General features: G+C 43.0%; 2 protein-coding genes and 1 pseudogene across 2 annotated transcripts in view; 2 read left to right on the top strand and 1 right to left on the bottom strand.

Annotated features, from left to right (window-relative positions):
• Positions 1 to 1,668: 1,668 nt before the first annotated feature.
• On the bottom strand, positions 1,669 to 6,896 carry Eral1 (Era like 12S mitochondrial rRNA chaperone 1). The gene is made up of 10 exons (XM_076869604.1): positions 6,594 to 6,896; positions 5,098 to 5,225; positions 4,885 to 4,962; positions 4,233 to 4,279; positions 3,781 to 3,842; positions 3,506 to 3,618; positions 3,166 to 3,414; positions 2,667 to 2,816; positions 2,476 to 2,556; positions 1,669 to 2,364 (listed from the first exon to the last, which is right to left on the bottom strand). Exons 1-10 carry the CDS (start codon positions 6,880 to 6,882, stop codon positions 2,242 to 2,244), a joined length of 1,320 nt encoding a protein of 439 aa, XP_076725719.1. The 5' UTR covers positions 6,883 to 6,896; the 3' UTR covers positions 1,669 to 2,241.
• Positions 6,897 to 12,208: 5,312 nt separating this feature from the next.
• Positions 12,209 to 12,851, top strand: LOC143410122 (large ribosomal subunit protein uL16-like; annotated as a pseudogene).
• Positions 12,852 to 17,281: 4,430 nt separating this feature from the next.
• Fam222b (family with sequence similarity 222 member B) overlaps positions 17,282 to 23,101 on the top strand; it is a 76,147-nt gene continuing 70,327 nt past the window's right edge. Inside the window, exon 1 of the mRNA XM_076869535.1 lies at positions 17,282 to 17,396. The gene's annotated coding sequence lies outside the window, so the exon portion shown is untranslated. The remainder of the gene's footprint in view (positions 17,397 to 23,101) is intronic.

Here is a 23,101-nt window from a genome sequence, read left to right as displayed (position 1 = left end):
TCTGGAGAATGGGCCTCCAGCCACCATTTTATTTTATGGCATTAGTGACTGAACTCTGGGGCACTCTACCACTGAAGTACATCCCATACCACCACTACCACCACCACCACCACCGCCGCCTTTTTTTTTTTTTTTTTAAGATAATGTCTCGTGTAATTTGTCTTGTGAGGCCTCAAATTTAAGATCTTCATGCCTCAGTCTCCCAAATAGCTGAGGTTATAGGTATGCAGCACTGTGCCAGCTTCCCAGTCACTCTTACACCGGCTGCCACAAGACTTAGGGATTCAGCAGCACCCTTCTATCAGGAAATCTTGCCAGGGTAATAATAGGCAAGAAATCTTTCTGCCTTTCTGGCCACCTTGGGCTCAGCATAAATAAAGGCAGGGGCTGGGAATGGAAATTTGGCCTGAGGGTCTTGTAAACTCGCTCCCAGACAAATTTCACACAGACCCAGCTGCTGGGACTCTCCCTGACCTATAGAAATTCAATTTTTATTCCCCACCATCACCCAAAACAAACCCTTCCACCTGGGTTTTGATTAATAACCCATCCCTGAAGGATGGGGAAAGGCTGCTCTTTTCACTCCCTAGCTCAGCAGACAGATGACCAGCTCCATGAGAGTAGGGTGAAAAGTTTAGTAAAATCCTTAAAAAAATGGTGGTTAGAAGGAGGTAGAATGTTTCCATCCCCACCACCACATTAAAAAAAAAAAAAAAAAAAAAAAAAGCCTAGGACTGGGAATGTGTGGTACAGTGATCATTGCTTTATGAAGCCCAGCAAGGGAAGGGTTAAGAGGCCAGGCTTTCTAGAACCCAGGAAAGTGCCCCACCCAGGGGAGGGGCTGGTGGGTTATAAAGCAAGCAGCTTGAGTGCAGTGGAAGAGCCAAGGCCTCCTTACATCCAAAGGCCTCCCCGATGTGCAGTTCCAGCTCCAGGTAAGAGCTCCTTTCTGGCTTAGCCTGTCTTCCTGTTAGTCTGACCAGAGGAAACCTACCTCATTATGTTATCTCTGCATTACTCTGGTCCTGGGTCCCTGGGATCCCAACAGACCCTACTTTGTAGGGGCTTCCTCAGGCCTGTCCCCTTCCCCTAAGCTACTTGGGCTGTGGATTATCAGCTCCCCACTTGGTCCTTCCCTCCCACACCATTGTCTTCTCAGTTCTGGGAAGGAACTGAGAAACAGAGAGGAGAAAGCTGTGGAATGTCCAGTTCTTACCTTTCCTGCCCTATCCCCAGCCCCTAGCTCTCCCTGCCCACTGTACTCTCCAAGCCTACTTCTTGAGCCTCCGGTAGGGCCCTGGCTGGGATATCATCATATACTGTAAGTTTGTGATGAGACACTACAGTATAGATGATGTACTAGTCCGGGTACCCCCAGCTTTGGATCCTAATGAAGAAAGCAGGGAAGATGCTGCAAGCCCAAGGGCTCACCGCTCAAACTGCTGACTGCTGGGGCACTTGGGAATGGCGAGGAAACCGTTACCATTACTGAGTTTAGTAATGGTAACGGTTCTCTTGCTGCTCCCCAAAACGGCCAGGAAGAGTGCTGAGGACCCTGGAGCAGCCTCCTAGAAGAGAGAGAGACTCCAGCTCCAACAGGAGTCAGTGGGTGAGGGAATGGGTGTTTTCTCTTCCCTTTTCTGAAGAAATAAAGATGAGAACCAAAACAATTGTCTTTTAATTTTATTAGTATACCAAGAATGGGCAAAGGAATGGGGTGGAAAGGATCAGGAACTTGGGGGAGCAAGTGGGTGGCACTATCTTACTCGGGAAATTCAGGCCTTTATAAGATTTCAAGTTGGACTGGGGTTGTGGCTCAGTGGTAGAGCGCTTGTCTAGCACATGGAAGGCACTGGGTTCAATATAAAGTTAAAAAAGATTTCAAGGTGCAGGAACTAAGGAGAAGACAAAAATATCTTCCCTGCTAAGAACTGGCAATTTAGGACAATACTCTAAGCACAATGCCTTGAGAGGAGGGTGGCACTACCCCTACCAAGCAGTCAGTTTCTGAGACCAACATAGCTATTAACCTAGGAAAACTAACTAACTGGGAAGTGAGCCAAGACAGGTTCCTTTCTCCAACAGGAGACATAGCTGGGGAGGAATTGTGCAGGACTCAGCAAAGTGGAACCAGCCAGTGTCCATGCCACTCATTAGGCCCTGGAGGTCCCCTCAGCAGGGACAGTTCTGGTCAATGACTTCTGCTAGAGTGGGATGCCCTGGGAAGGGCAGTAGGGGTTGTCACTTGAGTAGCTTCACAGAAAGGCGTATCTGAATGTCACAGAGGAAGATGTCCATTAGGTCTCGGCCCACCTCCTGGGCAATCTGGGAGATAAGATGGCCCTTCTCACCAATCAGGATCCTCTGAGAGTGGGTAAAAGAGAGGGACATGGTCTGCTTTCAGGGCTCCACGTGGGGGGGGAAGAACCCCTGCCCAACATAGCCTTTGTCCCTCCCATAAGTAGGTTCACTTACCATATGAGATTCTTTGGGTACCAGAAGGTTCTGATGGATTATCAGCTCCCCACTTGGTCCTTCCTCCCACACCACTGTCTTCTGTACAGGGAAATATGACTAATCAGATAGGTCCATCTCTGCTTCCTGGCACCCAGCTGTACTGTTCTGAGTATGCCTGGTGCCCCCAGATCCTTTCACTCTGCTCGCACCTGCTGCACATTGTAGGGCACCTCCTGGGGGAGGTACTCTAGGAGTTTCTCTCGGATTTTGTTGGTACAGATCTCTTCAGGTGTCTGGCTAGTGAGGACTCCACTGTGGAACTCCCAGGGTCCTGGTTGGGCCTGTGCCAAGAGGTATTGCTGTGGGCACAAAGGAATATGTGGCATCTTAACTCCAACACATTCTTGCTCCTAGGAAAATCTGAGACCTATCTTGACACAATAGAAACCAAGGGCCACCAGGCACAGTGGCACATACCTATAAACCCAGCAGCTCGGGAGGCTGAGGCAGGAGGATGGTGAGTTCAAAGCTAGCCTCAGCAACTGTGAGGTGCTAAGCAACTCAGTGAGACTTTGTCTCTAAATAAAATACGAAATAGGGCTGGGATGTAGCTTAGTGGTTGAGTGCCTGAGTTCAATCACCAGAACCTGCCCCCCCCCACCAAAAAAAAAAAAAAAAAAAAGACATCAAGGGCCAAGGCCAACTGACCTTTAGTGTCTTCACATCCTCTTGGCTTAGAGCTGACAACATGAAGATCTCCTGGAAGTTGGGCCAGCCAAACTTCTGAGCATTTTTCTCAGACTGTGTATTTAAGTCCTTGGCTGCTGGTCTAGAACAATGGGTGTCAGGACATGGGCGGAAGGCCTGTCTTATATTAAGCTTCTTTCCATTAACTACACCTTCAGTGAGAGCTGCTGTGAGCTCCAGAAGAATTGATTTCTGCTTCAGGCAATCTACCTGGATATGGAGGAATAAACAAAGTGTGTGGTCCTACTGACCACAGCTCTTTGAGAGAAGAAGATCCCTTTCTCAGGTGGGCAGTGCCTACCTTGTTCAAGACAAGAATGCTGGGGACCTGAGGGAACTGGGTCAAGCACTGGAGCACCTGAGGGCTGAGCTGATTTCGAGTCCACTTGTCTGAGACATCCACAAGAACTAAAACTGGAAGATGGCAGAAGAGACAGAAAAATTAGTATGTGGCCACTCTTTTTTTGTCCTCATAAAAACTTCCATGCTATGGGCTCTGGCAGGTCTCCAAACCCAAACTAACAGGGATGAAAGGCCATGACCCCTGAAAATTTATGTTTCCATAATGAGCCTAACCAAGGTCAGCAGATTCCATGCTCTTCCATGGATCTTCCAACAAAGAGAGCTCCAGATGGTGCCTGGGGGACAGACATATGTCAGGAAAGGTCTCATGACTGATGCATTTTTTTGGGGGGGGGCATCATTAGGGATTGAACTCAGGGGTACTCAACCACTGAGCCACATCCCCAGACTTATTTTCATTTTCTTTTTGTATTTTATTTAAAGATAGGGTCTGAGTTGCTTAGCACCTTGCCATTGTTGAGGCTGGCTTTGAACTCTTGATCCTCCTGTCTCAGCCTCCCAAGCCACTGGGATTATAGGCATGTGCCACCATGCCCAGCATGACTGATGCATTCTTGATGAAGAATGGGGTGTGGTAAGAGGATTTTCTAGCCCCTATGATGGAATCTCCCCACCCACTTTTCTATACCTTCCCCTCTACCACCATCCACTTTCACAGCCACTACCTCTTCTGTTTAACAGGACTGATGATTCCAGGTGTGTCAAGTAGAATCTAGAATCAGAAAAGAAAGATATACAGACCCCAGAAGAAAAGACTAGGGAATAAGAGAGAGGCTGCCTTTAATGTTAGTAGCCTATCCTCCCTTCTTAGCCAAACTGTTAATGACTTTAGGGTTTGTTTTGTTTTTGTTTTGGCACTGGGGATTGAACCCAAAGGTTCTCCATCACTGAGTAATATTTTTAGCCTTTTAAAATGATTTTTTAACTTTGAGGCCAGGTCTCATTAAGTTGCTGAGGTTCGCCTCAACTTGTGATCTTCCTACCTCAATCTCCTGAGTCACTGGGATTACAGGCATATACCACTGCACTCAGCCTGACTTTATTACCATTTAGCAATGCTTTAATTCTAGATGAGATCCGAGAGGAAGATGGTGAATCAATGTAAGATTGCAGGGCAGTAAAGAAGGAATGATAACTTCAAACTAGATGGCAAAGAAGAAAAAGTAGAGAGAACTACATTGAACTTTAAGGAAGAGGAGACTCCCTTCCCTCAGACAAGTGACTCTAAGTATCATTTTCTTAAAGTCTAATGGTAGGGGAGACTTTCTTGGCTTTATCCTCTGTCCTGTTTCCAGAACTCCCTTTGCAGGTACCTACCACCTGAGATTCCTTCTCTGTGATGACCCCCAGAGCCTGGCAACGTGTAGTATGCACCTTCTTGGAGACAGGGAACACCTGTCAGGAACAAAGAAGTTCCCATGAGATACTAGATCCCTCTAGGACCATCCATGAAGGCAAAACAAGAAGAGATTAAAAACAAAACAAAAAAAAAAAGTGGGTGCAGTATATGTGGATCAAAATGAAACATACATTTCGGCCTAGCAGCTGGTTAGAAAGCGTTGACTTCCCTGCATTGGGAGCTCCCAGGAGGACCACTCGTAGCACTCGGGGATTCTCAGGCATGTCAGGGGGTTGAACCAAGAGGAGATTCTGTTCATCTGTGTTTAAGTGGGGAAAGAAGTGAGATATAGTGCAATCCAGACTCTCTGTTAGCTACTCAGCCCTTTCCATCCACAAAAGAAATAAGATTAAGGGGCTGGGGTTGTGGCTCAGTGGTACAGTGCTTGCTTAGCACATGTGCAGCACTGGAATCATGACAGGTTCAATCCTCAGCACCACATACATGTAAATAAATAAAGGTATTGTGTTCATCTACAACTAAAAAAAAATTTTTTTTAAAGATATAAGATTAATGAAACAGGCTGAAGCCACCTAGACTTGACTTTGAGACTTTGATTGGTCTTTAATTGTTCTTGCAATTTTACCATGTTTTCTAATCTAAGCCCCTTAAGTTTTCTCATATGTAAAATGGAGCTGACATTATGGTACCTACTTATAACTTTCTTTTGACAACTGGCAATTGTGCAAAACCACTTAGTATAATATATAGCAATTAACAGATACTCAATTACTGCGTGTATTGTACTGTGTAGCTGTGTCTAGAAAACATGCATCTGTTATAACTAAGTGCAAGCACTGTGTTCCTATAGTCCCAGATACTCAGGAGGATGATGTGGGATAACTACCTGAGCCTAAGAGTTGGAGACCAGCCTGGGTAACAGGGAGACCCTGTTTAAAAAAAAAAAAAGAAAAGAAATAAAGAAGGTGGTACAGCTTGATTAGACAAGACCAAAAATTTCTCTCCAGCTCTGACATATAATCCTAATAAAGGCACTATGAAAGCTCTGCAAACTTTGTCTTTCCTTATTACTCTGTAATGCAATTAACAGTTTATGTCCAGCATCCCTACCAGACTCTAGTCTATGCCACTAGAAGAATAAAGTGTTCTATTTCCCAGATGTAACTCAGTGTCTTTACACTGTAGATGGGGGTCAAGTAGAAGATGCTGGACATACATTTATTGGATCAAATTTGCTTGCTACATGGAGGCACAACTCTGCCTTGCCTCGTGCTCTTTTACCATTGCTGGTTACGACCAGATCTGGTCCCCTACCCAAAAGTCATAACTTTCATGGCCTCAAATTCTTTTTTTTTTTTTTTGGTACCCGGAATCGAACCCAGGGGTGCTTAACCACTGAGCCACATCCCCAGACCCCAGACCCCTTTTTATTTTTATTTTGAGGCAGTGTCTCGCTAAATTCCTTAAGGTTTTGCTAAGTTGCAGAGACTGCCTTTGAACTTGCAATCCTCCTGCCTCAACCTACAGGCATGGGCCATCACTCCCGGCTCAAATTCATTTTTTATAAAACCTGGCCAAAGACGATATCCCCAGAGAGTCTTTCCGACACGAAACTTTCAGTGCCAAAGCAAAGACAATCCCAGGAAAACCTATCTAATTCCTTTACCTCTATACATGGACACCGCCGGAGCACATGAAGTCAGCGAATTCTCGGACTGAGAGACTCCAACGAAGTGGTCCATAGCTGAGCCCTGGCCACAATGGCGAGAGGCTGAGGCCAGGCGGGCATTAGAGAAAGTGGCAGCCCCCACACTGGACACGCACCTCCTTTGACAGCCTAAAAGTGAACGAAACGGGGCCACCCATTCCCTCACCGCGTGGGGACCCAACTGCCAGAATCTCAACCCCGCGCGAACAAGCTCAACCCCACACCCGCCAGGGGCAGCCATTGGCATCGCAATGCACTCCGGGAACCGACCAGGGCGCTCCTACGATTGGACAGAGGGTCGGGCAAAACAGGGAGTAGAAGAGAGATAGACAGGCCCAAACAGAACAGAGGCGTGTGGGATGTTGGAGGTTTGGTGGGGGAGGAAACGCTCAGGAGACTAGATGAGGCTAAGGAAAGAAAAACCACGTGTAGTATTTAGGGTCTGTATGAGCATGACAATAGTTTTGGGCTCGCATAACATATTTTCTTCTCCTGCCAAGGTTTTGTAAAAGGTCCTTCTAGTCTGTCACTTGAACGACTACATCTCCCATGTAGCCAAGCGACAGAAAACCTCTTCCTTGCTTCTCGAGTCGCCCCACGGGGAGAAATTTCGTGTGTGCAGACGGCTAGCGGTTTGGGTCGTGGTAGGGGACGCTGTGCTCCCTGTTCCTGTAAGGGTTTTTTGTTTTGGTACTGGTATTGAACTCGGGGGCGCTTTACCACCAAGCTACACTTTTTTTTTTTTTTTTTTTTTTTTTTTAGACTGAGTCTCCCTAGGTTGCCCAGGCTGGCCTCAAATTCATGGTCTTCCTGCCTCAAGCTTCTTGAGTCTGTGGGAAAACAAGGGACAATCATCGCGCCCGACTTAAAGATGGAATTAGATCTCCAGTCCCCCTGCCCCCGCGTTATCGTTTTGTTTTGTTTTTGGTATAAGGATTGAACCCAGCCTGGGGCGCTCTACCAACTGAGACATATTCCAGCCCTTTTGATTATCAGACAGGGTCTCGCTAAATTGCTGAGTCTGGCCTTGAACTTGCGATTTTCTTGCTTTAGTGTCTCCAGCCACTGGGATTACAGGTGTGTGCCACCACGCGTGGCATCCCCCAGCCCTTTTTTGTTTTATTATTGTTGTTATTGTTTTGGAGACAGGATCTTGCTAAGTTGCTGAGGCTGGCTTGGAATTTGGCGATTCTCCTGCTTCAACCTCCCAACTCAAATTATAGGCGTGCACCACCACCGCCAAGCTGAAGTGGAACATTTTTGTTTGCTTATGACAATCATCCAGTAGACAGGAAAAAAAAAAAAAGTGATGATATAGGGGCTGGGGTTGTGACTCAGTGGTAGAGCGCTTGCATAACATGTGTGAGGCACTGGGTTTGATTCTCAGCACCACATACAACTAAATAAAATAAAGGTCCATCAACAACTAAAAAATATTTTTTAAAGTGATGATATAGGACAGAAGAGGGGAGAATTTTGAAGGTGGAAAGAACTAAGTGTTGCTGTTGTAAGTATAGAGAATTAGTATCCAGAGAATCTGAATGACACAGAATTGACAAAGGCTTGGAAACCCAATACAGTGATGGTCTGCAAATGACACCAGGGCCTCAGATTTCAGGAAACCTGCTTTGTTAGTGGAAGGAATAGCCTTTTGGGAACATTATATTCTAGATGTTCTTTGGGCATAGATGTGCCCATGGGGAAAAATACTACTAAAATAAATGGGATAGCCAGCAATGAGAAAATTTTAAAATTTTTGGTATGTATTAAATGAACAGTTTAGTGAAATGCCATTACAATTGTAATTAAAGTAAAGAGAAATTTTCAGGTTAAATATGGTAAGTGAATGAAGATCTTAATTACATAAATGCAAAATCACCCAAGAATCGGCTGGGGATATAGCTTAGTTGGTAGAGTGCTTGCCTGGCATGCACAAGGCCCTGGGTTCAATCCCCAGAACCACACACACACACACACACAAAAAAAAAATCATCCAAGGAACACATACTAAATATTGCTGGGCTAGCAACAGATACAATTATGGAAGAATCCCAGGATGATATAGAAACTGAAGTAAAATGAGTTAAAGTGCCTTATCAATTCTTTTTGCAGTGATGGGAATCCAATTCAGGGTTTCTCACAGGGTAGGCAAACAATCTACTACTGAACCATACCCCCAGAAATTCTTTTTGTAAGTAGATATTTTCCCTCAAATGATAACATAGGGGATTTTATATTTTGTTGGATTAGGATAGGCTCATCAAGTGAAATCTGGGTTCATTTCCCAGCATTGACATTTATTTACTGTGAGTTTGGAAGAGTTAAACTTTCTGTCACTCTCCTTATCTGTAAAATGAAGATGATGACCATAAACATCAAATGGAGCATATGTTCATTTGAATCCAGGACTTAGAACAAAGTAGGCTTACAATATATGTTTTTATCCTAAGGCTAATTATTTTACTCCTCTAGGGATTTAGTTCCATGAATTATCTCTTTTTTTTCTGTGCAGAGAATTTTTATCTGTACTACATTCATTTCATTAACATTTAAGTTAAAACTGCATAATATCTTTTTAAAAAAAAATATTTATTTATTTATTTATTTATTTTAGAAGTAGCTGAACACAATACTTTTATTTTATTTATTTTTATGTGGTGCTGAGGATCGAACCCAGGGCCTCACACATACTAGAAGAGCACAACCCCAGCCCTAAAACTGCATAATATCTCATAATATCTTCAAAAACTTCTCTGATCTCAAATCCTTTTCCAAGTAAGTGTCACTCATCTTTCTCACTAATATGTGAAGAAAGTACAGTGAAAATGGTGGGAGAAGCAGATGGATTCCAGAGATTTAAAGTGATAGAATCAGTAGTTTGTGCTGGACATCATGGCCCATGCCTACAACCAGTGTCTAGGGAGGTTGAGGTAGGAGGATCACAAGTTCGAGGTCAACCACAGCAATTTAGCAAGACCCTGTCTCAAAATTTAAAAAAATAAAATAAAAAAGACTGGGGATGTTACTTAAAAAAAAAAAAAGTTGTGCTTTAAACCATCCTTTAATTCAGCCACACTGGTGTTTATGTCCTTTGAATATACTTAGTTTGTATTTGCCTTAGAGCCTTTAAACCTGCTACTTTTGCCTCCTGTACTCTTCCAGATCTTGTAAGATCTTGTATCTGTTCCCCATGCAGGTCTCAGGTCAAATATCACTGTCTCAAAGAGGCTCTTCTTTATAGTTTTATTACTACCTGAAATGATCAAAAGGGGTCTTTCTGTCTTACCAATCTCCCTGTGGCCCCAACCTGACCAAGTCACTCTATTGCTTCACTGCTCGGAAGATAAAGCACAAACTAATTAGCATTATTCTGGCTTGTTTGTAAGTCCTATTCTCTTGTCACTCTCTTTTTCGTGCTCAATTAAATTTCTTTTAGATCCTCCAATTTGCCTGGTATTAACTCTCACTTCCAGGCTAATAGATTGTTTCTTCCCTGACTGCTTAAATCCTTTTCTTTTCTTTCTCTCTACTTCTTTCCTTCCTTCTTTACTGTTGGGGATTAAACCAAAGTTGCCCTACCACTAAGCTATATTTTGAGACAGAGTCTTGCTAAATTTCCTGGGCTTTTCTCAAATTCACCATCATTCTGCCTTGTCCTTCCAGGTAGCTGGGATTTCAGATGTGTTGACCATGCCCAGCTGGTTAAAGCTTGGAGGACTTTTTTTCACCTGTCTATGACAAGGCAATTTATAATACTGTGGGTTTTTTCCTTTGGGGATTGAACCTAGGGACACTTAACCATTGAGCCACATTCCCACCCTTTTTATTTTTATTTATTTATTTTATTTAAAGACAGGATCTTGCTAATTCCTTAAGGCCTCACTAAGTTACTGAAGTTGGTCTGGAACTTTCAATCCTCCTGCCTCAGCCTCTTGAGTCACTGAGATTACAGGTGTACACTACTGCACCCAGTTAAATTTATGATATCATGATGGAACACATAAATTATAAAAGCCAGAAATCATGAGTTTGATTCTCATCTCTATTATTTATTTCATGACCCTGGACAAGTAACCTCTCTTTCAGTTTTTAAAATAGAGATAGTGATAATATTCTCATGGGATTATTATGATGATTGAGAGAATTGTCAGGCTAGGGTTTAGCTCAGTAGTAAAGTGCTTTTCTGCCACGTGTATAGCCCTGGGTTTAATTCCTAGCACGGCAAGAAAATAGAGAAGGAATTGCTGTGTAAATGTTTGATGTTGTTATTATATTCTATTGAACTGTAAGTTCTGTGAGAACAGGGTTTGGATATGTTGTTCATTGCTATATCTCCTGCACCTAGAATCATTTCTGGCACAGAATAGTACTAAATAAATTTTAGTTTAGTGAGTGAATAAATGACATATTTTTCTGGATCAGCTCTGTCCTTGTGGTATCTTATGGCTCCAGAAGCTTTAGATATTACATCTTCTCATGTCCAGATTCAATGGGAAAAAATAAGAGATTTTCTCAGAAGTAAAATTCTTGTGCTTTTTGTCTCTGACTCTGTTTTGAAACATCCCTGAAACAATCATAGCATCTTCGGGAATGTTATATCCTGATCAACTTGGGTCTGGGGTATGTGCTTCATGCCTAGAGTAAGCCTCATCCAAACCATATAATCTGAAAATAGAGTAAGGGTAGTTCTCTGAATGACTATACTGGATATTGTGAATGAATACTTAGCAGAAAAAAAAAAAAATCCACTAGGGCTGGGATTGTGGCTCAGGGGTAGATTGCTCCTCTAGCATGTGCAAGGCCCTGGGTTCGATCCTCAGCACCACATAAAAATAAATAAACAAAATAAGGGTATTGTTTCCAACTATTTAAAAAAATCCACTATTGTGCCGTTGGTAAGAAATTCAAATATTGAAATGGCCCAGGAGACCCAGAAAGGCATAAATATAGGAAAATACACTTAAATACAGGAAAATACACTTAAATATAGGAAAATAAACTTCAGCAGGCCTTCCCAGGAGGCTGCATGTGGCGATACCCCAGTAGGCAGGAAAATATTGATGATATAGGACAGAGCACAGAGAAGGAAGACACAATTCTCACAAATTTCAAGATCAGCTTAGGGCTTTTTTTAAAAAGGCATCTGTTCATTAGAACATAGTGTCAATATAATTCTTCCTCCTTTCTGCCTCTGTAGTTCCCCTGTGATGCCAATTGTGCTCCCTCTCCAAAGGGTAATACTTTTGCCAACTCTTTAAAGCCAGGAGTTAGTCTTTGGGATTGATCTTGGGCTCCACCCACAGGATTTTCTTTCTGCCAAACACACTGCTTTGTCAGTTGTTATCTGTTACTCTACATAGGGCAAGATGATACTGGCCAGGTGGTAGGCAGCTCATACATTAGGCCTGAAGCTATGTATAGATTTGCTCTTCTAGGGCTTGCATTAGATGACAAATTTTATACTGTTTTTCAAAAGCAGCATATAGCTATATCTCCAAAGTTGTAAGCATCTGAAGAGAAAAAAAGACTTCAAAAGCTGAGTGTATAAGGCAGGAGGATCGCGAGTTGTCACCATGGGCCGTGGCCCTGCCTGGTGTTACTGGTACTGTAAAAACAAGCCATACCCAAAGTTTCCTTTCTGCCAGGTATCCCTGATGCCAAATCTGCATCTTTGACCTTGGGCGGAAAAAAGGCACAAGTGGATGAGTTCCCACTCTGTGGCCACATGATGTCTGATGAATATGCGCAGCTATCCTCTGAAGTCTTGGAGACTGCTTATATTTGTGCCAACAAGTACATGATAAAAAATTGTGGCAGAGATGGCTTTCATATCTGAGTGCGGCTCCACCCTTTCCATGTTATCCATATCAACAAGATGTTGTCCTGTGCTGGGGCTGACAGGCTCCAAACAGGTATGTGAGGTACCATGGGAAATCCCAGGGAACAGTGGCCAGGGTTCACAGTGGACAAGTCATCATGTCCATCCATACCAAGCTTCAGAACAAGGAACATGTGATTGAGGCCCTACACAGGGCCAAGTTCAAGATCACTGGCTCCCAGAAGATCCACATCTCAAAGAAGTGGGGCTTTACCAAATTTAATGGATGACGAATTTGAAGACATGGTGGCTGAGAAGCGGCTCATTCCTGATGGCTGTGGGGTCAAATATATCCCAATCGTGGTCCCATGGACAAGTAGCGGGCCCTGCATTCATGAGGGCTTTCACTGTGCTGTCCCCTTCTTTTTTTCTTTTTTTAATATTTATTTATTTATTTTCTTAGTTATTGGCGGACACAACATCTTTGTTTTGTATGTGGTGCTGAGGATTGAACCCGGGCCGCAGGCATGCCAGGCGAGCATGCTACCGCTTGAGCCACATCCCCAGCCCTGAGCCACATCCCCAGCCCGCTGTCCCCTTCTTAATCTCACACACACACACCAATAAATCCTGTATTGTATCCCCCCCCCAAAAAAAAAAAAAAAAGCCAGCCTCAGCAATTTAATGAGGCTCTAAGTAATTCAGTAAGACCCTGTTTCTAAATAAAATACAAAAAGGTAAAAGGTTTGAGTGTTTTGGCTCAGTGGTTAAGTGCCTCTGGGTTCAATCCCCAGTACCAAAAACAAGACAAAACAAAACAAAAAACCCAAACAACAAAACACCAAAACAGAATGGTGGCACATGACTCTAAATCCCTGCTACTTTGGACTCTGAAGTTAGAGTTTAGAGTTTGAGGCCAGAAACAACAGAGAGACACCCCCGACCCACCCCACCGGCCGGGCGGTGCCCAGCCAAAAATAAATAAAACAAACACCCTCAGATTCTTAGGTGTTTTTCTGAGAAGGCAGGAAAGAATAACCTTTAGTTTCCCAGTAACCTGAGAATCCCATTACAGGTAAGTGTACATATCATCCTGGCAACTTTCTTTGGATGGGGTAGATTGGTACCAGGATCACTGAGCCACATCTCCAGCCCTATTTTATATTTTATTTAGAGAGAGGATCTCACTGAGTTGCTTACTTTCACCATTGCTGAGTCTGGCTTTGATCTCAGGATCCTCCTGTCTCAATCTCCTGAGCCACTGCAGGGGTGTGCCACTGCACCCGGCTAACTTTTTTTTTTTTTTTTTTTTAATATTTTTAATTGTAGATTAACACAATACCTTTATTTTATTTATTTATTTTTATGTGGTGCTGAGGATTGAACCCAGTGCCTCACATGTGCTAGGAAAGCGCTTTTCTACTGAACTACAACCCCAGCCCCTCTTCTGGCAACTTTTACAGAAGAAAATGAAATATTAATATAAGGTCCTTGCTTAGCATCTGGACAGCCATCTTAAGTGACAGCTGCCATTTTAAGGAAACAGTTTCACTTTTCCACCTTCGGGCATTTCGGAGAAAAGCTCACCAGTCCCTCATACCAACCCAACCCTTAATCAGGCTTATTGGGAACCACCCGGCTCTGATTTCCTGAGCCTGGCCTATAAAAAAAATCCCAGAACCCAAGCCTGTTTTGCCTCTCTCTCCTATAGAGAGATGGCCTTTATTTGTCAGCTCTGACAAATAAACTCTCCAGTGTATCTCTGCCTGTTTTCCGTCTTTCATTTCTCGCTTACCTGTCTCTTGTTCCTTGCTTTTCCTTCAGTTAGTAACAAGTGGGTTCTATTGCCTCCAGCATCTCAATGACATTCTGCTTTTAGCATTCTCAGCTTTTATTCTAGGGCCTGTTCTTTCCAAAATGAAGAAAACTTTCCTTTATCTTAGATTAGAAGTTCAAACATTCATATTAGATCTTTTTTTTTTTTTTTGGTACTAGTCATTGAACCCAGGGGAAAGTGATATTGAACTACATCACCAGATTTTTTTTTTTTTTCCAATTTTTGAGACAAGGTCTCACTAGGTTGCCCAGGCTGGCCTCAAACATAGGATCCTCTGTCCTCAGCCTCCCAAATTGCTGGGACTACAGGCATGTGCCACCATGCTAAAGGTTTGTATTAGATTCTGAGATCAGAATTATCTTTTTTTTTTTGGTACAGGTGATTGAACACAAAGTTGTTTGACTTGTGAGCTATGTCCCCATCCCCTTTTAAAAAAATATTGTATTTTTTTCTTTTTTTTGTGGTGCTGAGGATTGAACTCAGGGTGTTGTGCATGTGAGGGAAGAACTCTACCAACTGAGCAGTATCCCCAGCCCTTATGCTGTATTTTGAGATAAGTCTATTCGCTAGGGCCTCACTAAATTGCTGAGGTTTGTCTCAAGCTTTCAATCCTACAATCCTTTCAATCCTCTCACATCACTGGGATTACAGGCATGTGCCACCATGCTCTGCAGTTTTTCTTTTCTTTAGTATTCCCAGATACTGGGGAGCTGAGGTAGAAAGAGCTCAAATTAAGGACAGTCTGGCCCAGGAAATTTTCCTCAAAGTAAAACATTTTAAAGAGGGATAGGGATATAGCTCAGTGGTAGAGTGCCTCTGGGTTCAATACCCAGTACTAGGGGGTAAAAAGGGAAAAGAAAAAAAAAAAAAAAAGAACAGAAAATTTAACATCTTTCATAGAAAGACTGGAATTTCACCTTTTCTTTTTTCTCTTCCTCTTTCTCCCTACCTCCTCTTTTTTGTCTTACTTTTGACATTGGTCACTTTCTTTCCAAGGTTTTTTTTTTTTTTTTTTTTTGTAACCAGGGATTGAATTCAGGGATGCTTAACCACTGAGACACATCCCTAGCTCCCCTTTTTAAAAAAAATTATATACTTCATAGAGACAGGATCTCCCTGAGTTACTTAGGGCCTTACTAAATTGCTGAGGCTGACTTTGAACTCAAGATCTTCCTGCTTCAGCCTCCCAAACTACTGGGATTACTGTGACCTGGTGCAGTCTCTCCAATCTTTGAGATCTATATCTATATTGATTCCGGGGACTGAACTCAGGGGCACTCAACCACTGAACCACATCCCCAGCCCTATTTTGTATTTTATTTAGAGACAAGGTCTCACTGAGTTGCTTGGCACCTCACTATTGCTGAAGCTGGCGGTTGAACTCTGGATCCTCCTACCTCAGTCTCCCTAGCTGCTGAGATTACAGGCTTGTGCCACTGCACTGGGCCTCTCCAATCCTTATAGAAGTGAGTAAATGAGGGCTAGATATGATGGAAGATTCTTGGTAATGATCAATGCTTCCTACCGGTTCCTCCCCACTTTGGTTAAAGTGCTGTGCCTGCTACTTTGAAGTCTGTATTGTTGAATTCCCAGAAAAAGATTGAGCCAGGTGGGGACTGTCTGGCTTAGATTAAGCCTGTTTTTTTGATCTATGCCAAAGCAGCACAGTTGTGTAATGGTTGATAGTTGGGCTTCACTGGGCTAAAGGTCCGATTTTCATTTACCAGTTTGCAAAAGGGCCAGGCTCCATGGTGAGAGCTGAAAAGTAGGGGGTTATTTGCTTGTAAATTCCTAAATGGCACATATGGGATACCTAGAACATGTCCAATAAGCAGCTTGCACTTTTATTTATCAGTGTCCCTGTGTATTCCAAATAAGGTCACCTCTTTAATAAAGTTTCTTTTTTTTTTTTTTTTTTAAGAGAGAGTGAGAGAGAGAGAGAGAGAGAGAGAGAATTTTAATATTTATTTTTATTTATTTTTTTAGTTATCGGCGGACACAACATCTTTGTAGGTGGTGCTGAGGATCGAACCTGGGCCGGACGCATGCCGGGCGAGCATGCTACCGCTTGAGCCACATCCCCAGCCCTTTAATAAAGTTTCCAGGGCTGGGCCTGGTGGCTCATGCCTGTAATCCCAGCAACTCAGGAGGCTGAGGCAGGAGGATAGCCAGCCTCAGCAATTTAGCGAGATCCTCAGCAACATAGTCCAACACTGTCTCAAAACAAAAAATAAAAAGGGCTGAGCATTTTGCTCAGAGGTAAAGCACCCCTGGGTTCTATCGGTTTGTTGTTTGTTTATATTTTTGGTAGCTGGGAGTGAACCCAGAGGCACTTTACCACTGACCCATTTCCCACTTTACCACTGAACCACATCTCCAGGCCATATATATATATATCTTTATTTATTTATATGTGGTGCTGAGGATCGAACCCAGGGCCTCCCACGTGGCTCAGCGCTCTACCGCTGAGCCACAACCCCAGCGAGGCCCCCCCCCCCCCCTTTTTAATATTTCATTTGGAGACAGGGTCTTGCTGAGTTGCATAGGGCTTCGCTAAGTAACTTGTGATCCTTCTGCCTCAGCCTCCCTAGCTTCTGGGATTACAGGCGTGCGCCACCGCACCCTGAACCCTCATTGCATACTGGATGTGATCATGAAAAAAACCAAAATGTACTGTCAGTGGTCACCTCAGAGCACCTAAGTGCCTGCACCCTGAAGTGCAAGCAGGATCCAGAATACTGCAAGTGCCATTCCATCTATGGACCCCAGAGTTTAGTAACCTAGCCAAGATATTGTAGAGGACTCAAACCCTGGAGCTGCCAAATTCTCTAAGTTTACAGAAGACCTAGGGCCTGCCAGCGGCCATGTCCATCTGAGACCCACAGGTCCAGTACGTCAGGCACTGAAGAGGACGCCCTAGGCGCGCGCTGCGCAGGCGCAAGATGACCAAAAGGGCCCGGGCCCTCTAGGCTGCGCAGGCGCAGGGGCTGCTCCCGGCGAGTCCCGACGGCGGCGGCGGCGACTGAGGGGCCGGGGCGTGGAGCAGCGGTGTGGTGGCGGCGGGCGGCAACGGAGCAGCCATGAGGGCAGGGCCCAGTCACAGACAGTGAGTCCTGATGGAATGGGAGTGGATAGCGGGGGGGAAAAGGGGGTGACCTGGTGGAAGATTACGCTGATTCGAGGGGTGGGCTTTGCCCTTTGGGGACTGAGGGGTGTGGGGGAGGGACAGTTTGAGGTGATGCTGAAAGAATTTGGGTCATGGGTAGCCAGGTCGGGAGTCCCAGAGTTGGACGTCTTGGCGGAGGGAAGGGGTTGAACGCTGAGGCGTGAAGGCGTTCACTGCAGGGTCAGTGTCTGCGCTCCCCCGTTTGTCATCGTCCCTTCCCCCAGGAGCTTTGGTCGCCTCTCCCTTTCCGCTTCTTTCAGAGAATGGTTGTTGGGGGAGGGTGGTGGAGGATGAAAGCCCTGCTGGAGCTGAAGAAGCCAACTCTGAACCCGGCAGGGAAGAGGCGGTCGCCCAGCGTAGTAGGCTGCCCTGGGTAAAGGGTGGGAGTTGGGAACCCGCCGTTTAAAGCTGGGAGGGGTCTAGGGAAAAGGGATAAAGGTTTGGAGTCAGACACATTCAAGAGTAAGTCCACCACTGATAAAACTGATAGATAACCTTGAGCAGGGCCCACTTCTTCTTTCTGAACCTTTGGAAGATGTCGGACTTCAGACGGGTTTTTGCAAGCATCGTGTAGGTGGTTGAGATTGTTTATGAAAATTGTAAATTGTAAGTACCGTGTAAATGTCGATATATTATCAACACTATCAATGCATTATGGAGCTTATTGTTACTAATAGAATGACTGATATCTCTATTAAGGTGAAACGTGTTGTTTGTAAAACCTCAGTAGACAAATATGAGCTTTCTACAAAGGCACAGCAGATCAAGTGCAAAAATACCAGTTTCTTCTGTGATGTGACAAATTAGCTGTCAGACTTGTGTAGAAAAAAATACCATACTCTGGCACTTTTACAAATGGTGTGTAGCTCCTCACCCAAGAGGAAGGAAATAGAGAATGGAGGACCAAATGCTTTCCAAAGGTAGCTATCTCAGATTCCCTTGTAATACAGTTGGCACTGAAGTGCTTTGAGTTGAGGAACCTAGTTTGAGACAAGCTGGGAGGGCTGTCTAATGAGGGGTGTGCAAATATAAATTGCTTACATTTTTTTTTTTTTTGCAGTGCTGGGTATTGAACTCTGGACCTGGGGCTACTCCTCCAGCCCAAAACTTAATTTTCTTCATCTTCTCTTTCTTCTTCTTCTTCTTCTTTTTTTTTTTTTTGCTATGCTGGGAATCAAACCCAGGATTTCATACACATTAGGCAAGTGTTTTACACATTAAAACACTTGCCTAATGTGTATGAAAGCTACCTTCCAGCCCCTGTTATTTTATCTATTTATTTTGTACTGGGGATTGAACCCAGGGGCACTTTATTACTGCGCTATATCCCTACATCTCTAGTGCTTTTTTTTTTTTTTTTTTAATAGGCATGCACCATCATTCCAGCTTGCTGATGGTCTAAATTGCCGAGTGTGGCCTTGAATTTACAATCCTCCTGCCTCAGCCTACTGAGTCATTGGGATTACAGGTGTGCACTACCTCATCCACCCTTGACTATTTTGCAGCTCAAATATACATACAGCAACTTTTTAGCTCCCTTTTTGGGGAGGGTGGGGTACTGAGGATTTAACCCAGGGGCAATATACCACTGAGCTACATCCCCAGCCCTTTATTTTTTGTTTTTAGGCAGGGTCTCACTAAGTTGCTTAGGACCTCGATAGGTTGCTGAGACTGGCATTGAACTTGTGATCCTCCTGTCTCAGCCTCAACAGATGCTAGGATTATTAATTATTTTTTAAATTAAAGACATGTGCTACTTTGCTCATTTTAGCACCTTTTTTAAAAAATTAATTTTTAATATTAATTTTTTTTGGGATACCAAGGATTGAACCCAGGTGTGCTTAACCACTGAACACACCCCCAATCCATTTTATTTTGAGATAGGGTCTTGCTAAGTTACTGAGGACCTTGCTAAATTTCTGAGGCTGGCTTTGAACTTTTGATCCTTCTGCCTCAGCCTCTCAAGATGTTGGGATTATATAAGTGTGCACCAGTGGGCCTGGCTGTTATTTTAATCTATTCTGCTTGTTTGTGAAACCTGCTAGGTGGAGTGAAAAAGGCATCAATTGTGCAGGAACCCAAGAAATGGGTGATTTCTTTGAGAGACTGGAAGAACACTTCTGAGCCTTAAGGATAGACAAAGTAAAGGACAGATTAGATTATTTGCTTCCAGAGAGAGGAAGCAAATAATGTTTTCTAGCCATAGCTTTTGAAAAAAAGTTTCCAAACTCCTGTTAGAGACAGATGCTTTAGTTTTTTTTAGTTTTGTGGATTGAGAGCTTAAAATGTTGGGGCTTTTTAGAAATTGGTGAGTAGGGCTGGGGATGTGGCTCAAGCCGTAGCGCGCTTGCATGGCATGCGTGCGGCCTGGGTTCGATCCTCAGCACACATACAAACAAAGATGTTGTGTCCGCCGAAAAACTAAAAATAAATATTAAAATTCTCTCTCTAAAAAAAAAAAGAAATTGGTGAGTAAAGGTAGGGAATGGCTATACTAAATCTTTGAAGATTGACAGATATGAGGAATGAATTATTTTACAGGTAGGGTAGAAACAAAACTGAGTTTTCATTACCTTCTCTATGTAGTAAAATGTATTTTATCTTTTCCTGAAAATGCAGTGATGTATAATTTTAAACTTGCTGCTCTTTCTAGTTCCTTGGCTCTTTCAATAAATTCTTTGTCCATAACATTGATTCTTCTTCTTTTTTAATTATTATTTTTTTATTAGTTATTGATGAACCTTTATTTATTTAATTGCTTATATGTGGTGCTGAGAATCAAACCCAGTGCCTCACGCATGCTAGGCACTGAGCCACAACTCCAGCCCCTAATTATTCTTTTTTAGAAGATTGTTTAAAAAAATCAGACTGGGTGTCCTCATGCATTTCTATATGATGGCAACTCTGTAGGCTAAAGCAGGAGGATCACAAATTTTAGGCCAGCCTGGGCAATTTAGCAAGGCCTTAAGCAACTAAAGGAGATCCTGACTCAAAACAAAAATAAAATGGGCTGGGGATGTGGCTCAATGATAAAGTGTCTTTGGGTTCAGTCCCCATTACCCAAAAACAACAACAACAACAAAAAAAACAGCTGGGATGGGATGTAGCTCAGTTGTAGAACACTGCCCAAACATGTGCAAGCCCTGGATCTGATCCCCATTACTGCAAAAAGAAAGTATTTTCAGTTGCCACAGGTCATTATGGAATATAGGTTTATTCTGTCTTTACCACATGGTAGATGAAATAGAAGCAGAAAATGTTGTAGCTGCCCTATTTATTTATATTTGGTGCTGGGGAGTGAACCCAGGGGTGCTCCACCACTGAGTTACTTCCCCAGCCTTTTTATTTTTTATTTTGAGACAGAGTCTCACTAAGTTGCTTAGGCCCTCTAAAACTCTGAGGCTGGCCTCAAACTTGTGTTCTTCTTGCCTCAGTCTCCTAAATTACTGGAATTACAGAAATGTGCCACTGTGCCTGCTCGTGCGTTGATTGATTGATTGATTGATTGCACTACCGGCGATCGACCTAGGGCTTTGTACAGGGTAGGCAAGTGCTGTACCACTGAGCTACATCCCTATTCTTGAACATTTATTTTATTTTTAATATTATTTTTTAGTTGTAGTTGGACACAATATCTTTGTTTTATTTATTTTTATGTGGTACTGAGGATCGAACCCGGGGCCTCGCACGTGCTACAATCCCACAATCCCAGCCCCTAAACATTTATTTTAAATGTTGGTAATTCATATGTCCCTATATGAAAATTTCCATCAGTTCAAACAAGTTTATAAATGTCATCTGTGTTATAATAAAATAATATATATTTCTTCAGCTATAATGAGAATTTCTTATCCTTTCTTTTTTTTCTCTTTCCTATTTATGGAAACTTTTATGTTGTAAGTAACAATCAACAGACAAGGACTTTTTTCCTGGAATAGGAAAGGAGGTAGCCAGTTTTTTGATTGCCTGTTGTGTGAGCGGCCTGTCCAAGGTGTGCAATGAGCTGTGAGAATATAAGGTCTTCCAGTGAATCCCTAACATACCAAGGGTCAAAAGAAAATTAATAAGGTTTATTAACTCATTTTTATTCTGATAAAGTGAAACACTTTCACTTTTTATTTTTTCTTTTCTGGTATTGGGATTGAATCCAGGGTGCTTTGCCACTGAGCTGTATTTTGAGAGCTATATTTATTTTTTTATTTTGAGACAGGATCTGAGTTGCTCAGGGCCTTGGTAAATTGTTGAGATTGGTTTCAAACTTATGATCCTCCTGCCTCAGCCTCCTGAGTCAGTGGCATTATAAACTTAAGCTACCATGCCCATCTTTATTCTTTATTTTATTTATTTAGAGTACTTAACCACTGAGTCCTTTTACCAGTCCTTTTTAAATTTTATTTATTTATTTATTTATTTATTTAAAAGAAATAGTGAGAGAGAGTGAGAAAGAAGGGAGAGAGAGAGAATTTTAATATTTATTTTTTTAGTATTTGGCGGACACAACATCTTTTATGTATGTGGTGCTGAGGATCCAACCCGGGCCGCACGCATGCCAAGCGAGCGCGCTACCGCTTGAGCCACATCCCCAACCCTTTTTTTTTTTTTAAGAGAGAGAATTTTAATATTTATTTTTTAGTTTTCAGCGGACATAACATCTTTGTTTGTATGTGGTGCTGAGGATTGAACCCGGGCCTCACGCATGCCAGGTGAGCGTGCTGCTGCTTGAGCCACATCCCCAGCCTTTCTTTTTTTTTTTTAAATTTTCTTATTTTAAATGTTTATGTCTTAATATTTATTTCTTACTTGTAGTTGAACACAATATCTTTTTTTTTAAAGAGAGAGAGAATTTATTTATTTATTTTTTTTTTAAAGAAAGAGTGAGAGAGAGAGGGAGAGAGAGAGAGAGAGAATTTTTTAACATTTATTTTTTTTTTTAGTACTTGGCGGACACAACATCTTTGTTTGTACGTGGTGCTGAGGCTGGAACCTGGGCCGCACGTATGCCAGGGGAGCGCGCTACCGCTTGAGCCAATCCCCAGCCCCTATTTTTTTTTTTTTTTTTTTTAAAGAGAATGAGGAGAGAGAGACAGAGAGGGAGGGAGGGAGGAGAGAGAGAGAGAATTTTAATATTTTATTTCTTAGTTTTCGGCAGACACAACATGTTTGTTTGTATGTGGTGCTGAGGATCGAACCCGGGCCACACGCATGCCAGACGGGCGCGCTACCACTTAGCCACATCCCCAGCCTGAGAGAATTTTTTTAATATTTATTTTTTGTTTTTCGGCGGACACAACATTCTTTGTTTTGTATGTGGTGCTGAGGATCGAACCAGGGCCGCATGCATGCCAGTCGAGCGCGCTACCGCTTGAGCCACATCCCCAGCCCATGGTCACAATATCTTTATTGTATTTATTTTTATGAGATGCTGAGGAGCGAATTGAGGGCCTCACATGTGCTAGGTGAGTGATCTACCGCTGAGCCACAACCCCAGTACCTCCTCACCAGTTCTTTTTGTTTTTATTTTGTTTTATAAGGGGCTTGCTAAGTTGCTAATATATCTTGTTTTCAGAGTTGCTAAAACATGAAGAAAGAAACAACTGTGTCTTCTAATTGTTGAAGTAGAATAAGTGTTCCATTATGGTTGAAAT

The sequence above is a fragment of the Callospermophilus lateralis genome, chromosome 11 (genome assembly GCF_048772815.1).
Source record: "Callospermophilus lateralis isolate mCalLat2 chromosome 11, mCalLat2.hap1, whole genome shotgun sequence".
NCBI lineage: Eukaryota > Metazoa > Chordata > Mammalia > Rodentia > Sciuridae > Callospermophilus > Callospermophilus lateralis.
This window is presented reverse-complemented; position numbering and strand designations above follow the sequence as displayed.

What these genes read in the sequence shown, in the direction of transcription:
- Eral1 (XM_076869604.1), bottom strand. Translation starts at nt 6,882, where the DNA reads ATGCCAATGGCTGCCCCTGGCGGGTGTGGGGTTGAGCTTGTTCGCGCG. An exon ending in CATGGAATCTGCTGACCTTG is followed by an intron (nt 3,619 to 3,780) that starts GTTAGGCTCATT and finishes GCCATCTTCCAG; the next exon opens with TTTTAGTTCTTGTGGATGTC. An exon ending in AGGATGTGAAGACACTAAAG is followed by an intron (nt 2,817 to 3,165) that starts GTCAGTTGGCCT and finishes TTGTGCCCACAG; the next exon opens with CAATACCTCTTGGCACAGGC.